The 19,999-nt window shown below is 49.4% G+C and overlaps 2 protein-coding genes across 3 annotated transcripts; both read right to left on the bottom strand.

Moving 5' to 3' along the window:
* Window positions 1–775: 775 nt before the first annotated feature.
* smarcc1a (SWI/SNF related, matrix associated, actin dependent regulator of chromatin, subfamily c, member 1a) lies at window positions 776–12,414 on the bottom strand. 2 transcript variants are annotated; one of them, XM_053887159.1, is made up of 27 exons: window positions 12,178–12,414; window positions 10,683–10,802; window positions 10,369–10,454; window positions 9,883–9,964; window positions 9,720–9,812; window positions 9,571–9,640; window positions 9,425–9,494; window positions 9,169–9,244; window positions 8,932–9,057; window positions 8,447–8,544; window positions 8,257–8,387; window positions 7,544–7,581; window positions 6,850–6,971; window positions 6,712–6,783; window positions 6,200–6,313; window positions 5,770–5,923; window positions 5,597–5,704; window positions 5,463–5,525; window positions 5,069–5,327; window positions 4,750–4,911; window positions 3,579–3,634; window positions 3,219–3,372; window positions 2,978–3,156; window positions 2,720–2,854; window positions 2,279–2,603; window positions 2,077–2,202; window positions 776–2,011 (listed from the first exon to the last, which is right to left on the bottom strand). In XM_053887159.1, exons 1-27 carry the CDS (start codon window positions 12,346–12,348, stop codon window positions 1,911–1,913), a joined length of 3,291 nt encoding a protein of 1,096 aa, XP_053743134.1. In that variant the 5' UTR covers window positions 12,349–12,414; the 3' UTR covers window positions 776–1,910. The 2 variants fall into 2 exon arrangements, with proteins under 2 accessions (XP_053743134.1, XP_053743133.1); XM_053887158.1 differs by having other exon boundaries at window positions 8,447–8,568; window positions 12,178–12,413.
* Window positions 12,415–12,837: 423 nt separating this feature from the next.
* Window positions 12,838–19,011, bottom strand: dpy19l1l (dpy-19-like 1, like (H. sapiens)). The gene is made up of 22 exons (XM_053887160.1): window positions 18,727–19,011; window positions 18,537–18,561; window positions 18,148–18,235; window positions 17,390–17,527; window positions 17,131–17,251; window positions 16,956–17,049; window positions 16,832–16,889; window positions 16,588–16,679; window positions 16,429–16,528; window positions 16,281–16,358; window positions 16,071–16,157; window positions 15,944–16,003; window positions 15,734–15,814; window positions 15,570–15,671; window positions 15,412–15,483; window positions 15,282–15,355; window positions 15,187–15,211; window positions 14,934–15,053; window positions 14,685–14,859; window positions 13,790–13,889; window positions 13,598–13,723; window positions 12,838–13,475 (listed from the first exon to the last, which is right to left on the bottom strand). The coding sequence occupies exons 1-22, from the start codon at window positions 18,920–18,922 to the stop codon at window positions 13,313–13,315; spliced, it is 2,175 nt and encodes a 724-aa protein (XP_053743135.1). The 5' UTR covers window positions 18,923–19,011; the 3' UTR covers window positions 12,838–13,312.
* Between the last annotated feature and the right edge of the window lie 988 nt (window positions 19,012–19,999).

Here is a 19,999-nt window from a genome sequence, read left to right as displayed (position 1 = left end):
ACTTCCTGCCGCCATGTTGGAGCAGACCACCGAGTAACGTTCCACCTTGGTCGTGGAGTGGGCGGGGTCTGAGACGTGATGTCACCACTCTCTCCCCAGAACAAGTGCGTGAAGACAGATGGTTGCTGGTTTGATTCCCCTTCAGGTCTTAACAGAGGGTGAGTCAAGGGTCTAATACTGCAGTTGGGGGGTGAGATATTTGGGGGCAACAGATGGGGGGAGGGTGATTATGAAGTGGGAGGGGCTAAATTATTTCTGCTCTGGTTAGTAAACACAAAGCAGCACACACTTCCAAACATCAAAACAAAGGAAGACACGTGCAGTCAATGTCCTGTTCACACAAGGAACTAAGGGGGGACAGACGCAGAAACCTGGACCAGAACAAGACTTATCAGACCTGAGGAGTAGTTGAGTGCAGAACGCACCCATGACCTACTTTGCTTGACTTCATATTTCAGCGCAAATACTCTTCTTGGCACTCGAAGGTGTACAACACAATCGTGGTTCACACACAGTCAGCAGTTGTGACACTCAGAGGTGAGAGGTCATCACCACAGCAGAAACTGTTGAGTCTGAAGAGCCACTGACAATGACCTGTGGTGACCTCTGCTGGTCTGTGGGGAGCTGCATACTCAAAGTTTCACTGAAGCAGGAGGCAAAACGTGGTTTTCAACTGACAGAAGGCCAAGTCACTTCCATGTAAGCATTACCTGAGTGGTCCCTGCCATCACCAGTAGGTGGCGCCACATGAGGAAAAAAAAAATACACAGGCAGGTCTCGTACAAAACAGTTTATTTGACGGCGTCCAGGTCCAAGTACCAACAGAACCTCAACATACAAAATAAGTGAAAAGAAAATCCTACAAGCGAACATCGACGTCCATCTACACAAAAATCTTTAAAAATACACGACCATCAACAGAAAGTAACGCATCATACCAAGTGACGTTCTCAGGTGGGCAACGTCGGGTTCTGGTCCAGCAGGACGACGAGGGCAACGCCCGTGACGCAGCAGTCGAGCGGTAAGAAACAAGGAGGGAGAGGTAGGCCAGGAGGGTCTAGAGGAGGTAGCTAGCGGAGGAGCAGTGGGAAGTCGGGGGCGCAGGGGTTAAGTCACGTGTGGCGAAGAGTCGAGCAAGAAGCCTGGTGCGGCGGTGATGACACAGATTATTTAAGTGGAGGCCATGACACGAGTCCTGATCGACACTTGAGCTGAGCTTCCATCATCAGCGTGTTGCTGCTGCGGTGAACCGATAAAGCTTCAGTAGAAAACAGACAGCAAAGGAGCAAGCTAGCGAGGTAGACAGGAAGCTGTGAGCAGAGGGGCGGGGCTTGTAAGCTACAGTGTCTGACGGTCAGAGTCTTAGCGAACCAGCTAGCGTTGGTGTGTTTCGCAACATGACAAAAATATGTTCCGGTGGAGGAGCACTGGGTCCTTAGAATCTTCAAGGGGAAACTTGAATATTAGCTACCAGCTACTGATGGAGCAAAGCAGGCCCACAAGTGCCAACAGGTGTTTCTTTTTCAGAGGAGAGTACGGGTGTGACCTCGCTTCACAGCTGACTTCAGTGTATAGTTAAGTGGAGAGTGGTAGAAACTCTCCATGGATGGTTCCCCTCGACCGGTGGTTGGGACTCTCTAACTCCCTCTGGTGGTAGGAGACGTGTTACTTATTGATGGAAGAAAACGAAGCATAGAGAAACTGCAGACTTTTAGACGCAGCTTCAACTCAACAGAGCAGAAAACAGTGTTTATTACTAGACGACCCTTCGCCGCTGACCCTGAGAGAGTGTGTGTATGTTACGTCCGCAGTTATTCAGGGTGAGATGGGGAGACTACCGAGCCAGTAGCAAAGGCCATCAGAAAAATTTGGAATTTTGCCTGTGATTTTGTGTGTAATGTGCGTGAGTCTTAGTTGTCAGTCACTCGTCCACTTGGTGGTGCTGAAGGAGCCACAGGGGCGTGGGGCACGGCGGGCACAGCGTCAGCCTGCGCAGGAGGGGGGCCGGGGTCTGAGGAGGAAGACGACAGTTAACAGGGCTCAGGCAGACACAGGCCGTCCTCAGCTTGTACTCACACATGCCGTTGGGTGCTCCGGGGTGACGCGGTGGCATCATAGGAGGCATCCCACCAGGGACCGGGCCGACAGAAGGGGGGCCGGCCATCATGCGACCAGGCATTGGCTGACTGGGCACCATGGGTCCTGGGTGGAGGGAGACAGATCGACTCATCGACGGCTGAGAGGATTTGACGACAGTAACTCTGGGAATGTTGCTCACCGCTCTGTCCCGGGTGGTGCGGTGCCATTGGATGGTGGCCCATCGGAGGGTAGCCGGGGTGCATGGCGGCCCCCGGGGGAGGTCCGCCGTGGTGAGACGGGGGAGCACCGTGGTGAGGAGGCCCTCCGTGGTGAGGTCCTCCAGGGTGCATGCCTGGAGGAGCAGGTCCAGACCCAGGAGTCTGACCTTGGGCATGAGCGGCAGCAGCGGCAGCGGCGGCCGCCTGTTGCTCCATCTGTTGCCGGGCCTTCATCTCGGCGTACTTCAGCTGCTCCATGTGGAAGGCCTGACGTTCAGTGAGAAGCTGCTGCCGCTGCAGCTCCAGCTGCAGGAACACATGAGGAGGACAAGATAAACAACAGGAAGCAAGAGCTAGAAGTTAGGACTACAGACAAGGATGAGATGAAGGAGCTGAGAAGAGTGTAGACATGGTGCACTCACCGCCTCCTTCTCACGGTCCATGATGGTTTCTAGCTCCTCGAAGTGCCTTAGCTTGATCTCCAGCTTCTTCATCTGCGTCTCCACCAGCAGAGCCACCAGAGACTTGATCTTGCGCTCCTCCACCGCCGCCAAGTGCTGAAGGAAGGACCAGAGAACCAGTCAGCCAAAGACTTCATCTCAAGTCAGAACTTGCGGCCAGGATTGTCCAGTGATGTGGCGACCAGGTCACATGTCAAGTCGAGCACCTAGATGCTTCACCTTTGCTTTAGTAGCAGCTGACGCCAAAGCGGCAGCAGCAGCGGTGGCGATGTTTCCTTCTCCAATGTCATGCTCTAGCTTCTTCTTCCTGTCATCTCCTTCCTCTGCTGAGGCTTTCTCCTCTTTATCCTTCTCCTGCTCGGAGGACGACGTCTCCATCTCCTCATCCTTGTCTTTGTCTGCCAGAGGGAACATTTGTTCACCTTCCTGCAAAGGCTGCAGGTGTCAGCTTAGACGTTACCTGCTGGAGAGCTCTTGTCCTCCATGCCGTCCTCGCTCTCCTCCTCCCGCTCCGACACCTCCCCCACCTCTTTCTTCACCTTGTCCGATGTCTCCCCCTTGTCGTTCTTCTCTGCAGACTCAGCAGGTTTCTCCGCCTCGTCTTTGGACTCGGCCTGGAGGACACAGGAAAAACCTAAGACTACAACTTCTATTGTGAATTTGAAGAGGATGTTCAGGTTTGTCTCTCACTTGAAACATGCAAGAACCAATGTGAAGATATTAATTACTTGGTATGGAGACAGTCATAGATCATACCAGGCAGCAGCTGAGCTCCTGCCTCGAGAAACCAGATCAATCTTCAAGACTGAAGCGCCCTTACCTTGTCACCCTGCTGTGAGTCCGAGTCGGTCTCCATTTTTTCCGCCTCTGATGTTTCTGGAAGAGAAGATGGGACACGTCAGTCTCAATAGAAGCCTGCCTGGGGCCAGCACTGACCATGCTGAATCAGCTTCAGATCAGTGGGTCAGGCAGGTGAGGCAGGAGAGGTGGTGCCGCCAACTGACTCAGGGAGGATTTGTGGATGGACATTTTTGAGTTGAGTCAACATTGAAATGTGACTGTGAAATTCTAAAGAAGCATCCTTTTGGCACTCGGCATGGTTGACCAGCAAGATAGATGGGATCTGGAAGATTTGCCACATAATCATTGGCTCTGTGTCAGAAGCATCACCCGAAATAGCACATTCGTGGGTTATTTGGGGATAAGAAGCACCAGAAAGGGAATAAGAGCATGCAGAATCACTTATTCATTTCACTTCCTTAACATGCTGGAGAAAATTCCCTTTCAATACGGCAAAAGTTTGAATTTTTGACTTTGTAATCTGTAATAATAATAATAATTTAAAAAAAGTATACCCAGCAGCACACGTGACAAGGCCCACTATTGATGCCATCGACTGGAGAGAGTTAGAGGTGTGTGTGTGTGTGTGTGAGAGAGCAGCAGAGACAAACAGAAGAGTGATGACCCAGTTTCCCCCCCTCCCCTTCCCTCTTGGCTCCATCTGCCAGTGTTTTAATCTGCTGGCATAGTAGAGCGTCTGCATTCATATTTCTGCTTCTTCATGGTCGAGCTGTCAACGTCACCTGCTTGCATCACACTGAAGGACCGACAGCTGGAACAGAGGCCTTCATGCCTTCGGTATCCATGATCACCCCGACTTCAGTGACTTCACTCTAAAAAAAAACATTTTCTTTCCCACCCACATCTTCACCCCTCCCCCACATACAAGTTAAAACAGAGACTAGAAGTTGCTGCCCCCTGGTGACTGCTGATGCAACAGCAATAAAGGACACTTTTATATAAAGAATCTATATTTAGAACAGCGCAAGAACATTTCTTTGACCGACTTTCCAGAAGCCACAATCGCTGCATGACATTTTTTACATGACCCACAGAAATGGATGAAACGGCACCATGTGGTGATGTACTTCTGAACACAGACAGTACTGTGGGGTTCAAAATGAGGCAAGGCTCGAGATTCTCCAACTCACCTGTCTTTTCTGGCTCCTCTGGAGCAGTACCAGCAATGCCACTGCTCTCCAGGCCAAAAGCAGGATCCACCTTCCCGGTGTTCCTTGCTGCCTCCTGCACCTTCTTGACGTGAGCCTCCACCAGCTCAGACGGGACCTCTTCACGCACCCGAGAGAATTCCTCTGAGAGAAAAGCCACAGTTGACGTGAGCGGTATTGGGTCCGAAACATGTCAGCAGATGTGTCAGGTGAGTACTGTCAGGTCAGGTATCTCACTCCAAGTGCACCAATTAACAAAATCCTCCAGCCCCTGAATCATTGAAGAATCTCATGCTCTCACCCAGCGCAGCTTTGGCAGCAGCGGACGCCACTCGGGGGTCAACCACAGAGGCCAGGAAGGCCACGGTGCTCATCACAGGGTTGCCAGATTGACTGAAGGGCACCGGCTGATATGCCAGAGGACCCAGAGTAGCCTCAGAATTCTCCAGGTACGGATCCTCAATGGGCAGTCGCAGAAAGTGCAGTATGCACTCGTCCTGTGTTCGTGAGCCAACATGCTCCGACACCTTGTTCCAGTCATCCTTGTACATCTCCAGTGCCTGTGAGGAGACATTTCACTTTAGGGACCAGCGACACCATCAGTAAACAATGCAACCCCACAGAAGTTGAAAACACAGCTGGTGAACTGGATGAAAAATCCACACCCTGACAGACCATGGTCTACAAGGACTCACCTCAAGCAGTAGCAGAGTCTCCTGCTCAGTCCACTCGCGGGTGGAGGTCGCTGCTTTGGCCTGCTAGAAGAAAAAACAAGTTTGAGTTCGGAGAAAACATCTCCACAAGAAAAAAAACCCACAGCACTACAGACCTTTGCGTTCTTCTTGTACAGGTCACTGCGGAGGCCGAAGTTCTGCAGGTCGATGGCTTTGTCTTTCACCTTGTCCACAAAGTTGGGCATTTGCTGAGGAGGGGGTATCTGAAGACCACAGACACAATGTCAACATGCTTCTTCTGACTGTCACAGACCCTACGAAGACTCACCACAGGAGGTCTGTGGTTGAGAGGCATCAGACCAGAAGGGGTGTCGGCCAGCACAGTGAAGTGAGGGGTTGGAGGGGGGCCCATGGGTAGCGGCCTGCTCTCAGAGTCCACCTGATAGTTCACCAAACCCCACTGCTCCAAGAAGGCATGAACCCTGGGGAAGACAGTTGGCATTATGAATGTGGTCTCCAGTGTGTAGTCGAGACATGGTGATTCCATCCCACCAGACAGACTAAGACAAACTTTAGAGCTTGTTTGTTGAAGTGCAGCTGGTGTTTGAATTAGCTACAGTCTCCTGCTGAGACAAACACATCTGGTCCCTCCAAGACGCAAATGTTCCTGATCATCATCATAGTTAAGTTGTGGCAATAAACATCACACTAGATTTGCGTCAACTGTCTATCATTCAGAAGCTGCTGTTGGTTCTGACCTCATGATGGCGCAGACGTCGCCCGTCAGATTCCTGCGGCAGGACGTGGAGGTCAGATACTCCTGGGGATTCAGTCGATAAGTGTCAATCATGAAGTTCCGATATGCCAGGTATCTGTGGGGCAGAGGAGCACCAGGTGAGTCAAACACTGAAAACAAATAACTAATAATGTTATTCCTGAAAACGGTCAAGTCATAAATCAATAACAGAATGTGACAAGCTGTCACAAGAGTTCATTGAAATTACATGGATTTAACTCAAGTACAAGGGAGCCCTATGACAGGTTCTACCTCAAGCCTGTAACAAGAGAGCCTGTAAGGTTTCACCCTGTCGAACACACATGATAGAGACCCTCATTGATTATACATTGCTGGACATTAAAAAAAAAGCTTTGTTTTGGTGAGATTACAGATGAAAGGCGTCCTCTTATCCATAGGATGTAAAATTGTTTTTAATCATTCAACAAAAGAATGTCACATAGTAAAGCTTTAGCAGCTTTAGTGGGGACTCACATTTCAGGGGTCTTGGACTTGTTCTTCCCATTAAAAAACTCGGGCAGTGCTCGTCGCTCAATCTCATGGATGCTGATAAAGTGAACAGGTTAGTGAATGAGCTCTGTAGGAGGCGCTGGTACTCAGTACGAGTCTCACCAGTTGTAGTCGAACCAGGCACTGTAGCTTGGGATGATGATGTGATGAGTCTGTTCCGTGACATTATCCTCGTTGGTGTCCATCAGACGGCTAACTTCTGCCTTGCTCTGGTCCTCCTCGTCCTGTCAAGAGCGGCGGGTTGATCAAGAGATGGTGGACTTGTACTTTAAAGACCATGTGAAGCCGTTCCTACGATGTCTAAAGGGTGCGTTCAGAGACGTTTTACACTGGTTCATTCTGTTTTTAGAGCTGTAATGTTTATTGTAATTGTCCTGCAGATTAAGTGTTCAAGTCTGGCTGCTGTTGTGCTTCACATCAGGTGGGAAAGAAGACTGATCAGAAATACATAAGCTCCTTATGTGACTCATAAATGGAGTTACATATTTTCGATTAGCTACATTTGTGTTTTGGAAATTCATAACAGTGAAGTTTATTAAATAAAAAGATCAAAATTAATCGTGTTGTTAATGTGAGATCAACGTTTAACCAAATTGAACCCAGTGAGCAACATATGCAAATGACAAAGCACTGAAGAACAGCATTTGTGGAACCGAAAATATAACAAAACTGCAATTCCTCAAATCCAGTTGACTAAACATTGTAATCCAACATAACCACTGAGGCTGTGAAATCTGGGATGAAGTGTCACAGAAAAACACCTCAGAGAGAATGATGAAGACATAAAGGGCCTCACCTTCCCAGCTGACATCACAGAATCTTCCTCCATGTCATCTGAAAGGGTAAAGATTCACATCAGACTCCCTCCTCGATCACGTGTTCAAGTGAAAAAGGGGGCAGAGAAGGACTTTCCTTTATTCACGAGGGCCACTCTGCTTTTGTGAAACTAAAATAGATGAAGAGGATGTGAAAGTGGGGCACTGCAGCTGGAGCTGGCTGTGAAACCTAACGTCTCGCTGACAGTCCAGCGTTGGATAAAGAGAATCTTTGAGTGGGAATGTGAAAAAGCTTCATTCAGCTCCGGTTCTGAGGAGGGAACGCATCCCCGGGCTGTTTCTCTTTCTAAGTAGAGCACGATATGTAAAGCACCACTGCAGCACTTTGTTTCCTTTACTTAAGTCCAAACACAGCAACAGAGTTTTTCAGTCTCGTCACGTTGAAGGGCAGAAGTTCTCCATGTGTTCCTAGTTTAATTGTTGTGTCACTGAAGGCGTCTACAAAACATTTGAAGCCACTGCCATGCTCCTGCTTGCGGTGTGACACCAGCAGCCACATGATGTAGTGATGATGCGATACAACTGCTGAACAGTTGCATCACAAACACTCATATGAAGGTGAGTCGACCATTTCTGAGAATAACACTGCTGTCAGTGGCGTGACAAACCAACGGACCAGTCACTGTCCTGTAATACCTGTAGATGCCGACGAATGACTCAGTTCAGCACTCACCATTCTTGGTCATGCTGCCCTCCTCAATGCTTGCACCGGCCGACGAATCGTCCAGGTCTTTGGTCACATCCTCCTCTGTGTCCTCCTCCTCGCCTTTGTGGCCACGCCTCTTCCAGTGGAGTCCAGGGTTCCTGGTACAGTGAGTTGATTAAGTGGTAGTTCTCGGACAGTTGCGTTCCCTCCACCTTACCCTTTCTTCCCTCCCTTCTTGCGGGACTCGGCGGGAGTGCTGGGCGGTGATGGGGAGCGCCTCCTCTTCTTGCCAGCGGAGTTGTTGGCCTTGCGCTCCTTGCGATCGGGGGTACGGGAAGACTGATCAGATTAACCCCCGTGCAGCGCATGGAGGGATGGTGGATGAGAGAAAGAGCCGCAGAATGAGAGGATGAACGGATGCACACACAAAAGGAGGGGAAGCAGCAGGGGAGTCGGGGGGGAGAATGTTGTGGTGGAGGACAAGTTCAGGGTTCAGCTCACAACTCATGTGACTTCAATATATAGCATTGGACCCACGTCAAGCCGAAACCCACGGCAGACATTATCAGTCTCTAGAGTGAAAGTGATGTCACAGAGGAGCGTGAACAGAAGCCCTGAAGTTGTTAGGAATTATAGAAAGTGAAGCAGAGGATGGAGAACTGACGTGCACCAAGTACTGAGGGCTAACGTGAGAATACTCACCTCCTCCTCCTTGGGGAAGATCTTCTGGCGGAAGCTGATTGGTTTCTTGTTCTCATCCACCTCGTAGTCTTCCTCATTCATCCACTCATTGAATGCGTCTGTGTCCAGAACCCACCGCGCATGGACCTAAGCCAGGACAACACAAGTAGCTCAGCACACAAGACTGGTACCAGACAGTCTTTCCCACCACACCAAATGACAAAAGTATTTTGAGATAGTTCCAGCAGCTGCTCCTACCTTCCATGGACGCTCGGTGCTGGGGGGATCCTCCACGTCTCCATCAACTTCACCAGCTGGAACCCAGGTGTCATAGCTGACATACACACAGAGAGATGTGTCATGTCTGGATCCATGTGGATATTTTGCTTGTGCAACACTCAATACATTTGAATGTCAATATGGAGAACAAGCCAATTCATCAATCGGCCACGTGGATTATCAGGTGGATGCAGAGAGATGTCTCCACCAGGTGGGATCACAAGTTCCTGCTCACCTGTCAGGGTACAGACCCCAGTGGACCAGCACCTGTTTGTCCTTCTTCATGACTGGACGGAGCCACTCCTCTGAAACAGACATGCACACATCCAACGTCTTCAGCTGACATCAACAGGTACAATCATGTTGTCAATGAAGACACACCTTCCTCTGGTTGAGATGACGAAGGGTAGATGTGGTGTGTGGCCTTGGATTTGTCCTCTGTGATGGAGCCCTGGTGGAGTGACAGAGAATGAGACGCACTTTAGAATCCATGTCACCACCCTGTAGCGACGCCTGGACTCTGTGGTCACCTGGTGTCTCTTGATGGCATCCTTTAGCTTGCTGGCCTGCTTCTGGTCGATGTCCGGGGACAAAAACACGGTGGGACGTGTCAAGCAGTTGTTCTGGAGAAACACAACAATGTGAGGTCATATGCACCACAGAGGGCTAAGACTCATCTTCAACAGCTCATACCTGGACCAAGTTCTTCTCCACATTTAAGAACATCTCCACGTTCCTGTCCATCCTGGATGGGTTCTGCAGGTCAAAGCGACGCCTACAAAAAATAAGAACACAATGAGACAATCGCATGGACAGGTGCATAGTTTTCACACACACCTCCCAGTCTAACCACTAATAACGCTTTGATAAACAATTTTATTTAGGAGGAATTAATTGTAAGTAACACTTGCAGCACATTACTGCACGGCTGAAATGATACAAAACAATGACGTGAACAAGTATAATGCAAGTATCGTAATGTTTATCTTATTTAAGCCATATGCCTTGGAACCTTTCAATTTTTACCTCGTTTGTTACTTTATGGCACTGACCTAGTGGTGAAATCACCTGTGTGAAAGATTGTTGTACAATACTATAGTGAACAAAACCAGACTGACACCAAAAGAGTGGAGAGATTCGAGGTTAAAACTTGCAATGACGAGAATGAATCAGACTCACCAGCCCTGCTCACTCTTGAACTTGTACACAGACCCTAGAATGTGGCAGAGGGCGCCACCAGCCTTCATGTCTAGGAAACATTTGGTCTGCAAGTGAGAGAAAACAAGCACAAGTGAAGCAGCTCAATAATAGACTGCTTCTACGCCACAATCAATTTTGCAGAGGCTGAGTCGATAGAAACACTGGTTGAACAAAGACTCTCCCAGTCTCCATCCATGGCCTCAGAGAAGCAAGACCTGAGATTAGATTTTCCCTACCACACAGCACCCCTGTGTGAGAGGGCTCAGCTCGGGGGAGAGTTCTGTTGTACTCACTGGAAGTTTGGTGAGAGCGGGATTGTTGACCCTGCGGCCAAAAGCATCCTCCTGAAACTGTAGCAGCTGGACCACCAGACCCCCTAAAGACTTGCTGGAGGGGGAGTCATTCTGGACATACTGTGGAGAGAGGAACGTGTCAACAAAGTCTCCACATATGCACGCATACACAGAAAGTGAGACATTTTAAACACAAGCATCTTTCATCTTTAGTTTTATTTTTTAAAGATCATATTGATGTCATTAAGACAGAATTCTGCTGCATTCCACTTGAGCCGGACTGGGAAAAACGTTCTCTGGTGAGCAAGAAGTACATGTTCTGGTGTACCGTGGGAGGAGATGCTGAACTATAGCAGAGATGTGAAGAACTCCAGAAGAGAAATGGAAGGGACAATTTGGGTGGCAAAATTCAGCAACAACTTTTCTACACATAAAATCCAGAGACAACAAGATAGAAATGTAGTTCAACCTATTCCACAGAACAGGGAGCAGATGTAAATGACAAGTGTAAGTGTGACTTCTGCAGCTAATTTCATATTGACCACACATAGAACAACATAGCCCAACGCCAGAACTACGAACTAGGCAGCTACAAAAATTGCAGTGGTTCTTCAATTTCAATGGGTTTTGCATTGTGCATCAATTTCAGCCCCAAACAACTTTCACAGCTTCCATAGCCAAGCTATAGGCCGGGCACAGCTTGATCATAAAAACTGTAGTGATCAGGGTCCAGCCTCATAAGACATAGAACCAACCACAAAATGACTTCACAAGAATGAAAAATGTGGGTGTCTGTCTGTCAGCTTGCAACTCTAGTCTGTTGTCAAGTCACATAACAGACCAATCAGAAATGCCAGTTCTGGTTCTGTCCTGTGTTCAGCAGCCAGACACTTCAACTGCTACTTTCCAAGCTGAGTTGCTCTACTTCGAGTCTTTTATGGTGGACTGGGCTCATCTACATTCAAGGGGGAATGTTTTGATAAACTTGTTTTTGTTATGATCCTAATTTATCACTCATGAATGGGGGGTTTCATTGAAATCATAATGAAACACGAAATCACTGACATGTACGTCTGTTTTTCATTCAAAAGACTGACATTAATATTGTTCGTGGGGGCTTCAGTCGTGATGCCCCCACCAAGCTACAATCTGCTATGATGAGGAGAGTTCGCAGGCATGAATACGTCGATGAAAGTCTTCCGTGCACATTGGAATAGTTTTGAACAAAGCACAACACGGGCGGAGAGTGGCATCAGGCTGTAAACACGAGCCGGTAGCAGACAGCGGAAGCTAACAGAGAAGCTACAAAGATCTGCTCACAATAACACGGAACGGTCGAACTATTTCACGTGCGATTATATCTCGTTTCCATGTACGAGGGACAGACAGTACGAGGGAAAGTGTAGGGCAGAAGGAGCTCGAGTGTGTGCAGTGAGCCTTGTGTGGCTCCATTGTGTCAGCGGGACGCGGCCTGCTAACTAGCCCGTTAGCTCACCTTCTTGTAGTGCTTCATGATCCACAAGCGAACCGTCTCCAGTTGAGATACCGTCTCCGAACTCTCCCAGAACTTGGTAGACGGGCCGCCGTCTTTTTTACGTCCCAATGCGGTCCCGCCGCCGACCGGGCCGGTGGCCGGTCCGCCTGCAGTAGTCCCCGCCGTCGCCATTGTGTGTTTGTCCGCTGCGTTCGTCTCTTCAGCTCGCGCTCCGTGCTAGCTGCCGACGCTACGGCGCAGGCGCAAACCGTCTGCGCTCGAGTCGCGGCGCGAGTGGGATAGTACCGTAGTAACAGCTGTTTTATGTAGTTCATAACTTTAACTTTACGAGTGACAAGTGACAAGCCGCCACCTTCTTTGTGCATTCTCAAATTTTACAGACAAGATGAGTGGAAAGAAAACAACATGCCACTCATAATCTAATCTCATGTCGATGGATCTGCTCGTTAAATGTCTCGGATTCTTATTCTCTGTGGACATGAAAACGCACACTGACGACTACAACTTTTTGTTGAAGAAGAAAGTCGAGGACAGAGACCATTTAAACCCAAATATAGACGCCACACGTGAAAACATTGGGATTTCTACGAATGTGCACTGGCTACACCGGGGTTCCAATGCTGTTGGAGGACCACGTGACATGACACCTGGGAGGTCAAATGAACAGCGGATAAAAAGTTTTTATTAACAAGACGGTGGAAGAAGTACAAAAGACAAGAACGCTTTTCATGATTTGTTCGTCCGCTCCAGATCCCTCTGCATTCGGATTCAGCTTGATCCTGGAACACGCGACTCAGACCCAAACAGCAAACACTGACAACTTTGTTTCCAAACTCAGAAGCTGATACAACAGGAGCTGTCTCACGTGAACCTATGGACGCCTGAGAGAAGGTCCCTGACATGTCTACATCACTTGGTTCTATCAGTCCGAGACTCTTTCTGGACACCAGAACACAAATATGGACCCATGACCTTCAGAAATGACCAACAACAAAGTTGAGAAAAGAAACTGGTTCTGTCTCTGTCTCCCCTCAGACCGGCTGAAACATGAAACCAACGTCTGTGCCCGGACTAGAAGCAGACCTGCTCAGTCCAGGATTCACAAAATACTCAGGAATGGTCCGGCTAGACTTCATCATCTGCCATCTTTGGGGACTTTGAGAACTTTGTAGACGTCGTTGGCAAAGACGTTGATGAAGTGTGGAAGTGGGTTTCTGGACATGTGCACGCACAGTGGGACTCTGCCCACATTAAGGGAATCCTCCACGTCCCAAATCTCAGGCATACTACAGCCGGGCCTGCAGGAGATGCATAGGACAGAAGAACGGACTCAGAAGGGAACCAGGAAAGAAGATGTGTTTCTGCTCTGCTGACTGGTGCCAAGTGTTTCAGACTAATCAGGAGAAGGACTTGGAGGTACCTGGTCCGGCGGGTACACCACGAGTCCTCCAGAACAAAGAAGTCCACACCGAGCTTTATCAGATTCTGCTGCACAGTTTCCCCTGACTTGCGGCTGTACATGGAGTAGACCAGCTTGGTCCGCTCCCTGCCCGGTGACATGTATGAGTGGATCAGAGAAGTGGTCCAGAATCCTCAACTGTCCTCCACTCACCTCAGGCCGGCGTCCTCGTAGTGAGGGTGGTTCACTACAGGCCGACCCGTCGACAGCTTGATGCTGGCCATGGTTGGCATGGCACCTGCAAACACAGAGTCTATGCCCAGAAGTGACAGTCAGAGACCAGACCAACATCCTCAGAGTAGACCAGGGGTTCTTAACCTTTTTGATCTAAGGGCCCAACTTTCCCAGAACAAATGGGCCCTTAGACCCAGTAATAGAACTGATTCATTACTCTTCATTTCATTTGTGATCAATAACCATATTGAATCTACTTAGACGTAAACAAACCAAAAAAATGTTGTGAAATGACCTGAAACCATATGATCATCGCAAAGATACTTATTTGTCATCGAAATGTCCAACCAGCAGCAGAACCAGGAGCAAGTCATATTCACCAAATTTACATGGTGAACCAAATTGTTTTAAGAAAAACAGAAATAAAATCCACTTGATTCAAACTGATGAGAAAATGGGAAATAACGAATAAAATTCTGAATAAAATAAATATAATAAAACCATGTCTAAATATCATAAAATAAAATGTAATATATTTTATTTAAACCCCAAAGAAAATATAAGTAAAGTGTAATTGCCATAAATTTTCCAATCCATTTTCAAAACTGCTTCAACATCACTTTCTTCAGCATTGTTTCTTTTCAAGAACTTCTCAATAGTTGTTACTATCACAGTTTTGCGGCCATCAAAAGTCAAATCAGTGACACACTACTGCCACCATACGTGGCTAATGTATTAAAACTGAGCCTCTCACGGCCCTCGTAGCCCAAAGTGGTAAAATAAAAAAAACTTTTAGCGGCCCTCTTGGGAGGGGTCACAGCCCAACCATGGGCCACAGCCTTATGGTTAAGAATCACTGGAGTAGAGGACTCACCAGGTCGGGTGTTGTCCTGGATCCAGTCAAGCAGCTCCTCCTGTGGCAGGTTGCTGAACTCTCCAATGATCCCCCACTGGGACTGTAGGTTAGAAAAGCCTTGCACAGCCATCAGTGCCATGACCACGAAAACCGCGACCCGCTGCCTCGCCCGGTCCCCGACCCAGCCAAACAACTGCAATGGGGCAACAGAGAGCTTACAGCAGAGATTGTTGAGGTCTCTGAGGGACAGACCCAAGAGGGAGCCACCTGCTTAGAGCAGACCAGCGAGGCCATGATGCACATGTGCGGAGTGAGGAAGAGCTTGAGCCGCATGATGAGGACGGCGAGGATAGCGAACGCCACCAGCTGCAGGCAGTGATACACCAACTGCACACAAACACAGAGAAGAACTTAGTGGCCATACCAACACGGACCCAAGAGGAAGCCGATCTCAAAAATCTTCCACCTCATCAGGTTCCTGTTTACATACAGATCCAACTGTGACTGCTCCAATACTCACCTCTGCTTGAGTCGCTGCCTCAGACCTGGAAGGAGAAGAAAAGAGAAGTCAGTTGAGTGTGAGGTGAGCTGGGAGGGAAATGTGGGTGAAGAGACCCTGCAGCAGCCTCGCTCTCATCAACAGGAGGCCGGGCGCCGTCCCTCATTACCCGCACAATGTCCTGCACAGTCTAGAGATCAGATTGGTCAGACCGGCATGTCATGTGATGCAGGAGATGACAGTTACCCTCCAGGCGATGACGGCGACCACCAGCAGGCTCACGGGCAGCAGCAGAGTCTTCAGGTAGCGAACTGGAGTCTGAGACAGAAGTGGCAGACGAACGTGTTGCACAGTGGCGGAACGTGTAACATGTTGATGACATCACTTCCTCACAAGTGTCGTACCTCCATCTCCATGAAGTCGAACTCAGCAGCACATGTGTACATCAGCGTGTGAAAGTCTCTGTAGCTGGTGAACTTGGACTTGATCAGTCCGCTGATGTGCGCCTGCAGATATAGGGGATCCGCTACAGGGTCCACACTCATGCCCAGAGGAACAAGAGACTTACGTCATCTGTCGCGCCGAGGACGGTGGAGAGCAGGAATTTGAGCACAATAGTGGAACCGACCCAGGCCAGACCCTGCAGCGCCTGTGGAGGAGAGCTGAGGTGAAGCCTATCATTTGAGTTGACTTTATGGGTAATCTGGGATTATCACAGAGGACCTGACACAAGATGAAATACGTGGAGTGCAAGTGTGGGCTATTTGAAGCTGCTCACCCAGATGACCAAGCCCGGTTTGAAGGACTGAGCGATGCTGTGCCGCAGCCAGATGACCGCCTGCACAGATGAGAGAGACAAAGTCAGAATCTGAACCGTGATCCGGTTCCCTGAGCTGCAGACCCACCCAGAGGGAGATGAGCGAGGAGGCGTAGAAGGAGGTGAGCAGCATGGCGTTCCCGAACATCAGGAGGAAGCAGGCGGCCAGAGCCACCTGAGGAGCAGACACCAACCACATTGAGCCCAGGGCTTTCAGCAGATGACTTCAGCTGGGGCTTCCACCCCTACGAGTGTGGCCTTCGTGACCATTTATCCACCGTCTCTGGTGTTTACTGACCATGTGAGTGACCAGGATTTTCTGCATCGTGACCGCAGCCAGGTGACCCAGGACGTAGGACCCAAACAGCGATGCCACCTGTGAAGCACATCATCGCTTCATCATTAACTGTCCAGGCTCTCCAGGGAAAGAGGTGAAGGATTCCAACCTGAGTGAGCAGCACGAACTGAGCGAATTGCCACTGTAGCATAAAGCACAGATTACAGACTCCAAGAACCATGAAGGAACTTCTGCCAGGCGACCTGATCCTGAGGGGACAGCCGCAGGGTGAAGATGAAGACAGATGGAGATTTGGGGAGGGCCTTACCTGAGGATGTAGGTGAGCAGCAGCATCTGCAGGACCAGGAAGGGGTATGCAAAGCTCTCCCTGAGAGGAGGGGTCCACATCACGCGGGTGCTCTGCAACAGGTCGGAGGAAGGACAAGTGTTCAGCATCGCTCCTGAGTCACTGCCGTGATGTCACAATCAGTGGTCAGTCCCATCAGACCACGACTGGGACATGAAAGGAAACCTCTACTGCCCCCTGGAGGCCCCCATGAGCAAACACTCACCTCCCCATGGTTAAAGAAGAAGCACAAAGTGGTCATCACTCCGCCCAGGCGACTGCCACTGGACAAGACACATGATTTTTGTTACGTGACCCGATTTTCTGTTTGACCTTTGACCAGTTAGTACCTGAGGAAGGTGCCATAGATGAAGAAGAGGGACATCATGACGCCGTTGAGCAGGAAAACACAAGCAACATAGAAAAAGGCTGGATCACCCAGACCTGGCGAGGGTGGAGCAAGACTCAGGTGATGTGAGATCTGATTGGTTCTTCATCTGAGGTCTTCAGGACAACCGTCCTTACCTTCACAACTGTCCACCGGGGTGAGCCCCTCCCCTCTGTTGATGGACCAGCAGGTTTTTGTGGGGATACCAAAGTAGCCCAGGACAGTGGTGAAAGTGCGGTACCAGCTGGCAAGGACCACCTACACGCAGATCCACAAGCCAAAACTGCTGTTGAGTGACAGGCCTGCCGCCATGTTTCCACATCTATTCACTTTTTACTTGTATTGTGAGAGCCAAACCTCACAGACTCAAGCTTGATCTAGTGAAGAAGGTCTCACCTCTGGATACAGGTTGAATCTCTTAAGCGTGTTGATGACCAGTGGGTGCTCGGTCAGGCGATCGTTCATGATGGAGCTCAGTCCATCGAGGAAAGAGGGGGCCTCGATGATAGTCTTGTAGTAGGAGTAGTAGAGACCCTGAACCCAACACAAGAGTTGCAGAGGGGCTGATGAGGAAACAATGCAGGAGAGATGAAGGAAAGAAGGAGTGGTGGAGTGATGAAGTAGTACTGAAGAAGAGTTATGTGTTTCCCTGGTGACTGTAAAATACATGTACACTGAAACAAGACGCTCAGGTCATGACAAGGTGCTTTGTTGCTTCACTGGAAAGCCAAAGTGACACGGGCCCAACTGTAGTAGAAAGTTTTTGATGTGGCTTGAAATCGAAAAGAGAGAACCAAGCAGTGATCAGCATTCTATGTGCGGGACAAGGTCATGTCGGCGAGCTGGAATATTGATCGTCATCGTCCGCAAACACAACAGTAGAGCAAAGTTGACACACTGGTCAGCCAGTGTGTCAACTCTGGATCTGCTGCCCTAAAAAGCAAGCCCTTGTGAAAAGACAATCCATTTTCAATTCCAAATGGGAACTCAGGTTGGGACATGGCTTGGACACGAAGAAGACAAAGACAACTACTGAGGTGTCTGATGATGGAAACGATGAAGAAAAGGAAGAACACAATTCTACAAGTGTAACTCTCCTTACTTTCCTGAATCCACAGCAAAGTAAAGAGCCGATGACAAAGAAAGGTTCTCACCATCTCAGTGCGAAAAGCCATCTCTTTCTCTAGGGTGGACAAGTGTGAGAAGTGCCTGTCGTTCTCAAATAGCTGGGAGAGGTGAGACCTGTCAGCGGAGGAGAATCAGCCTGTGAATCTGGTGGTGGATGTGTGCAGCAGCCGCTCTTCACTTTGCCAGTGAGCCCACCTGAGGGGGACCCACCCTGCTCACTGTCTCACTCGGACAAAAGCCAGGGTGAGGTCTGTGGTTACACCGAGCGCTCACCACTCTGCACATTCTTAAGAAACACGTTTCTACAACAAACGTTGGCATGGTGACCCAGGTCTGAGCTTCTCCTGCTGACCTCTTTTCTTCATGTCCCTCAACAGAAGCAGGGACATCACCGCTCACCGTGTCGTGGACTTACCAGTGCAGGTATCCGGTCAGAGCAGCTGTGGACAGAAGACAAGTTCACTCACACAGTGAAGGGGCTCCATGCCGGAGAGCTCGGTGCACACGATGATGCACCGCTGCTGTGGCTCTTGCTGCAATACTGGAAGGCAGGCTAACTAGCCAGCTAGCCACAGACGGCTAACACGCTAACGGCCCAAACTCACCCAGGAGCACGGTCAGTCCGTGCTTGGCCACGATGGAGGAACTCAGTCCGAGCCGGTGTCTGATGAGTCCAAGGCAGTGAGAGCCATCGCTTGCCTTGCCGTCCCTCCCTCCGCGTCTGCCGGGACTTTTCCCAGCAGCCAGGGGACTTTTGTCCCGCTCCGTCCTCCCGGACTGTTTTCGATTCTTCACCACCATGGTTACCGACACGACAATGAGAACCGACAGCAAGCGGTGAGAGCGAGACCGGACAGTCTCTGATCCCCGGAACTGCCCCCTCACCTCCCCCCGAGCTGATCCTGCTGTCCAACATGTGGAGGTTCCGCCTCCTGCTGGACATATGCCGATACTACACAGGGCAGGACACGTCGGTGTGGCGGCCTGCGTCTGGACCGACAGCTGGCTCGCTTTCCCCCCTACTTATGAGCCTCGCCTCTGCTCACTCTGGAGAGGATCATGAACACGGACAATCCATGATGGGCAACTGAAGAAACTCCGTCAAAGAATCTCATGGATCATTCATTCATCAGGGTGATGCAGTCATTATTGCCAGTCACCATGGAGACCGCAGGTGATGCAACGATGAACAATCCAAACACGCAAAGTCAAAATGTGGCAGGTGATTAACTGAGAAAAGACCCAGTTAGAATCACCCAGTTATTTTGAAGTTTTAATCTTCAAATTGAGGCTTAACCTTGTGGGTATCGGCCACAAAGTCCCTACAAAGAATTGGTCCCCACAGGTATAGCTATACAAGGTACACATACACTCTCTCTCTCTCGCTCTCTCTCTCTCTCTCTCTCTCTCTCTCTCTCTCTCTCTCTCTCTCTCTCACACACACACACACACACACACACGCACATTAGTTTCACTAACTTTTGGGGACATCTGATTGCCATGAGGCAAATCTACTGGTGCAAAATTGCCAAATTCTGGGTCTTGGCATGCACACATTTACACACTCACACACACCAAGTCTCACACCGATGCTCACACACACACATTTACACACTCACACACTCCGGGTCTCACACAGAGCTCACACACACCAAGTCTCACACTGACGCTCACACACTGTCTCTCACACACATTTACACACTCACATACTCTGAGTCTCACACACACATTTACACACACTCACACACACCGGGTCTCACACAGACGCTCACACACACATTTACACACACTCACGCACAGCTCTTATGGAAATGAAGCTCTGACTGTAACTGTGTTAAACAATAATGAAATTTCTCTCTTCTGAGTTTTGATTGGACA

The sequence above is a fragment of the Synchiropus splendidus genome, chromosome 15, assembly GCF_027744825.2.
Source record: "Synchiropus splendidus isolate RoL2022-P1 chromosome 15, RoL_Sspl_1.0, whole genome shotgun sequence".
Taxonomy (NCBI): domain Eukaryota; kingdom Metazoa; phylum Chordata; class Actinopteri; order Syngnathiformes; family Callionymidae; genus Synchiropus; species Synchiropus splendidus.
This window is presented reverse-complemented; position numbering and strand designations above follow the sequence as displayed.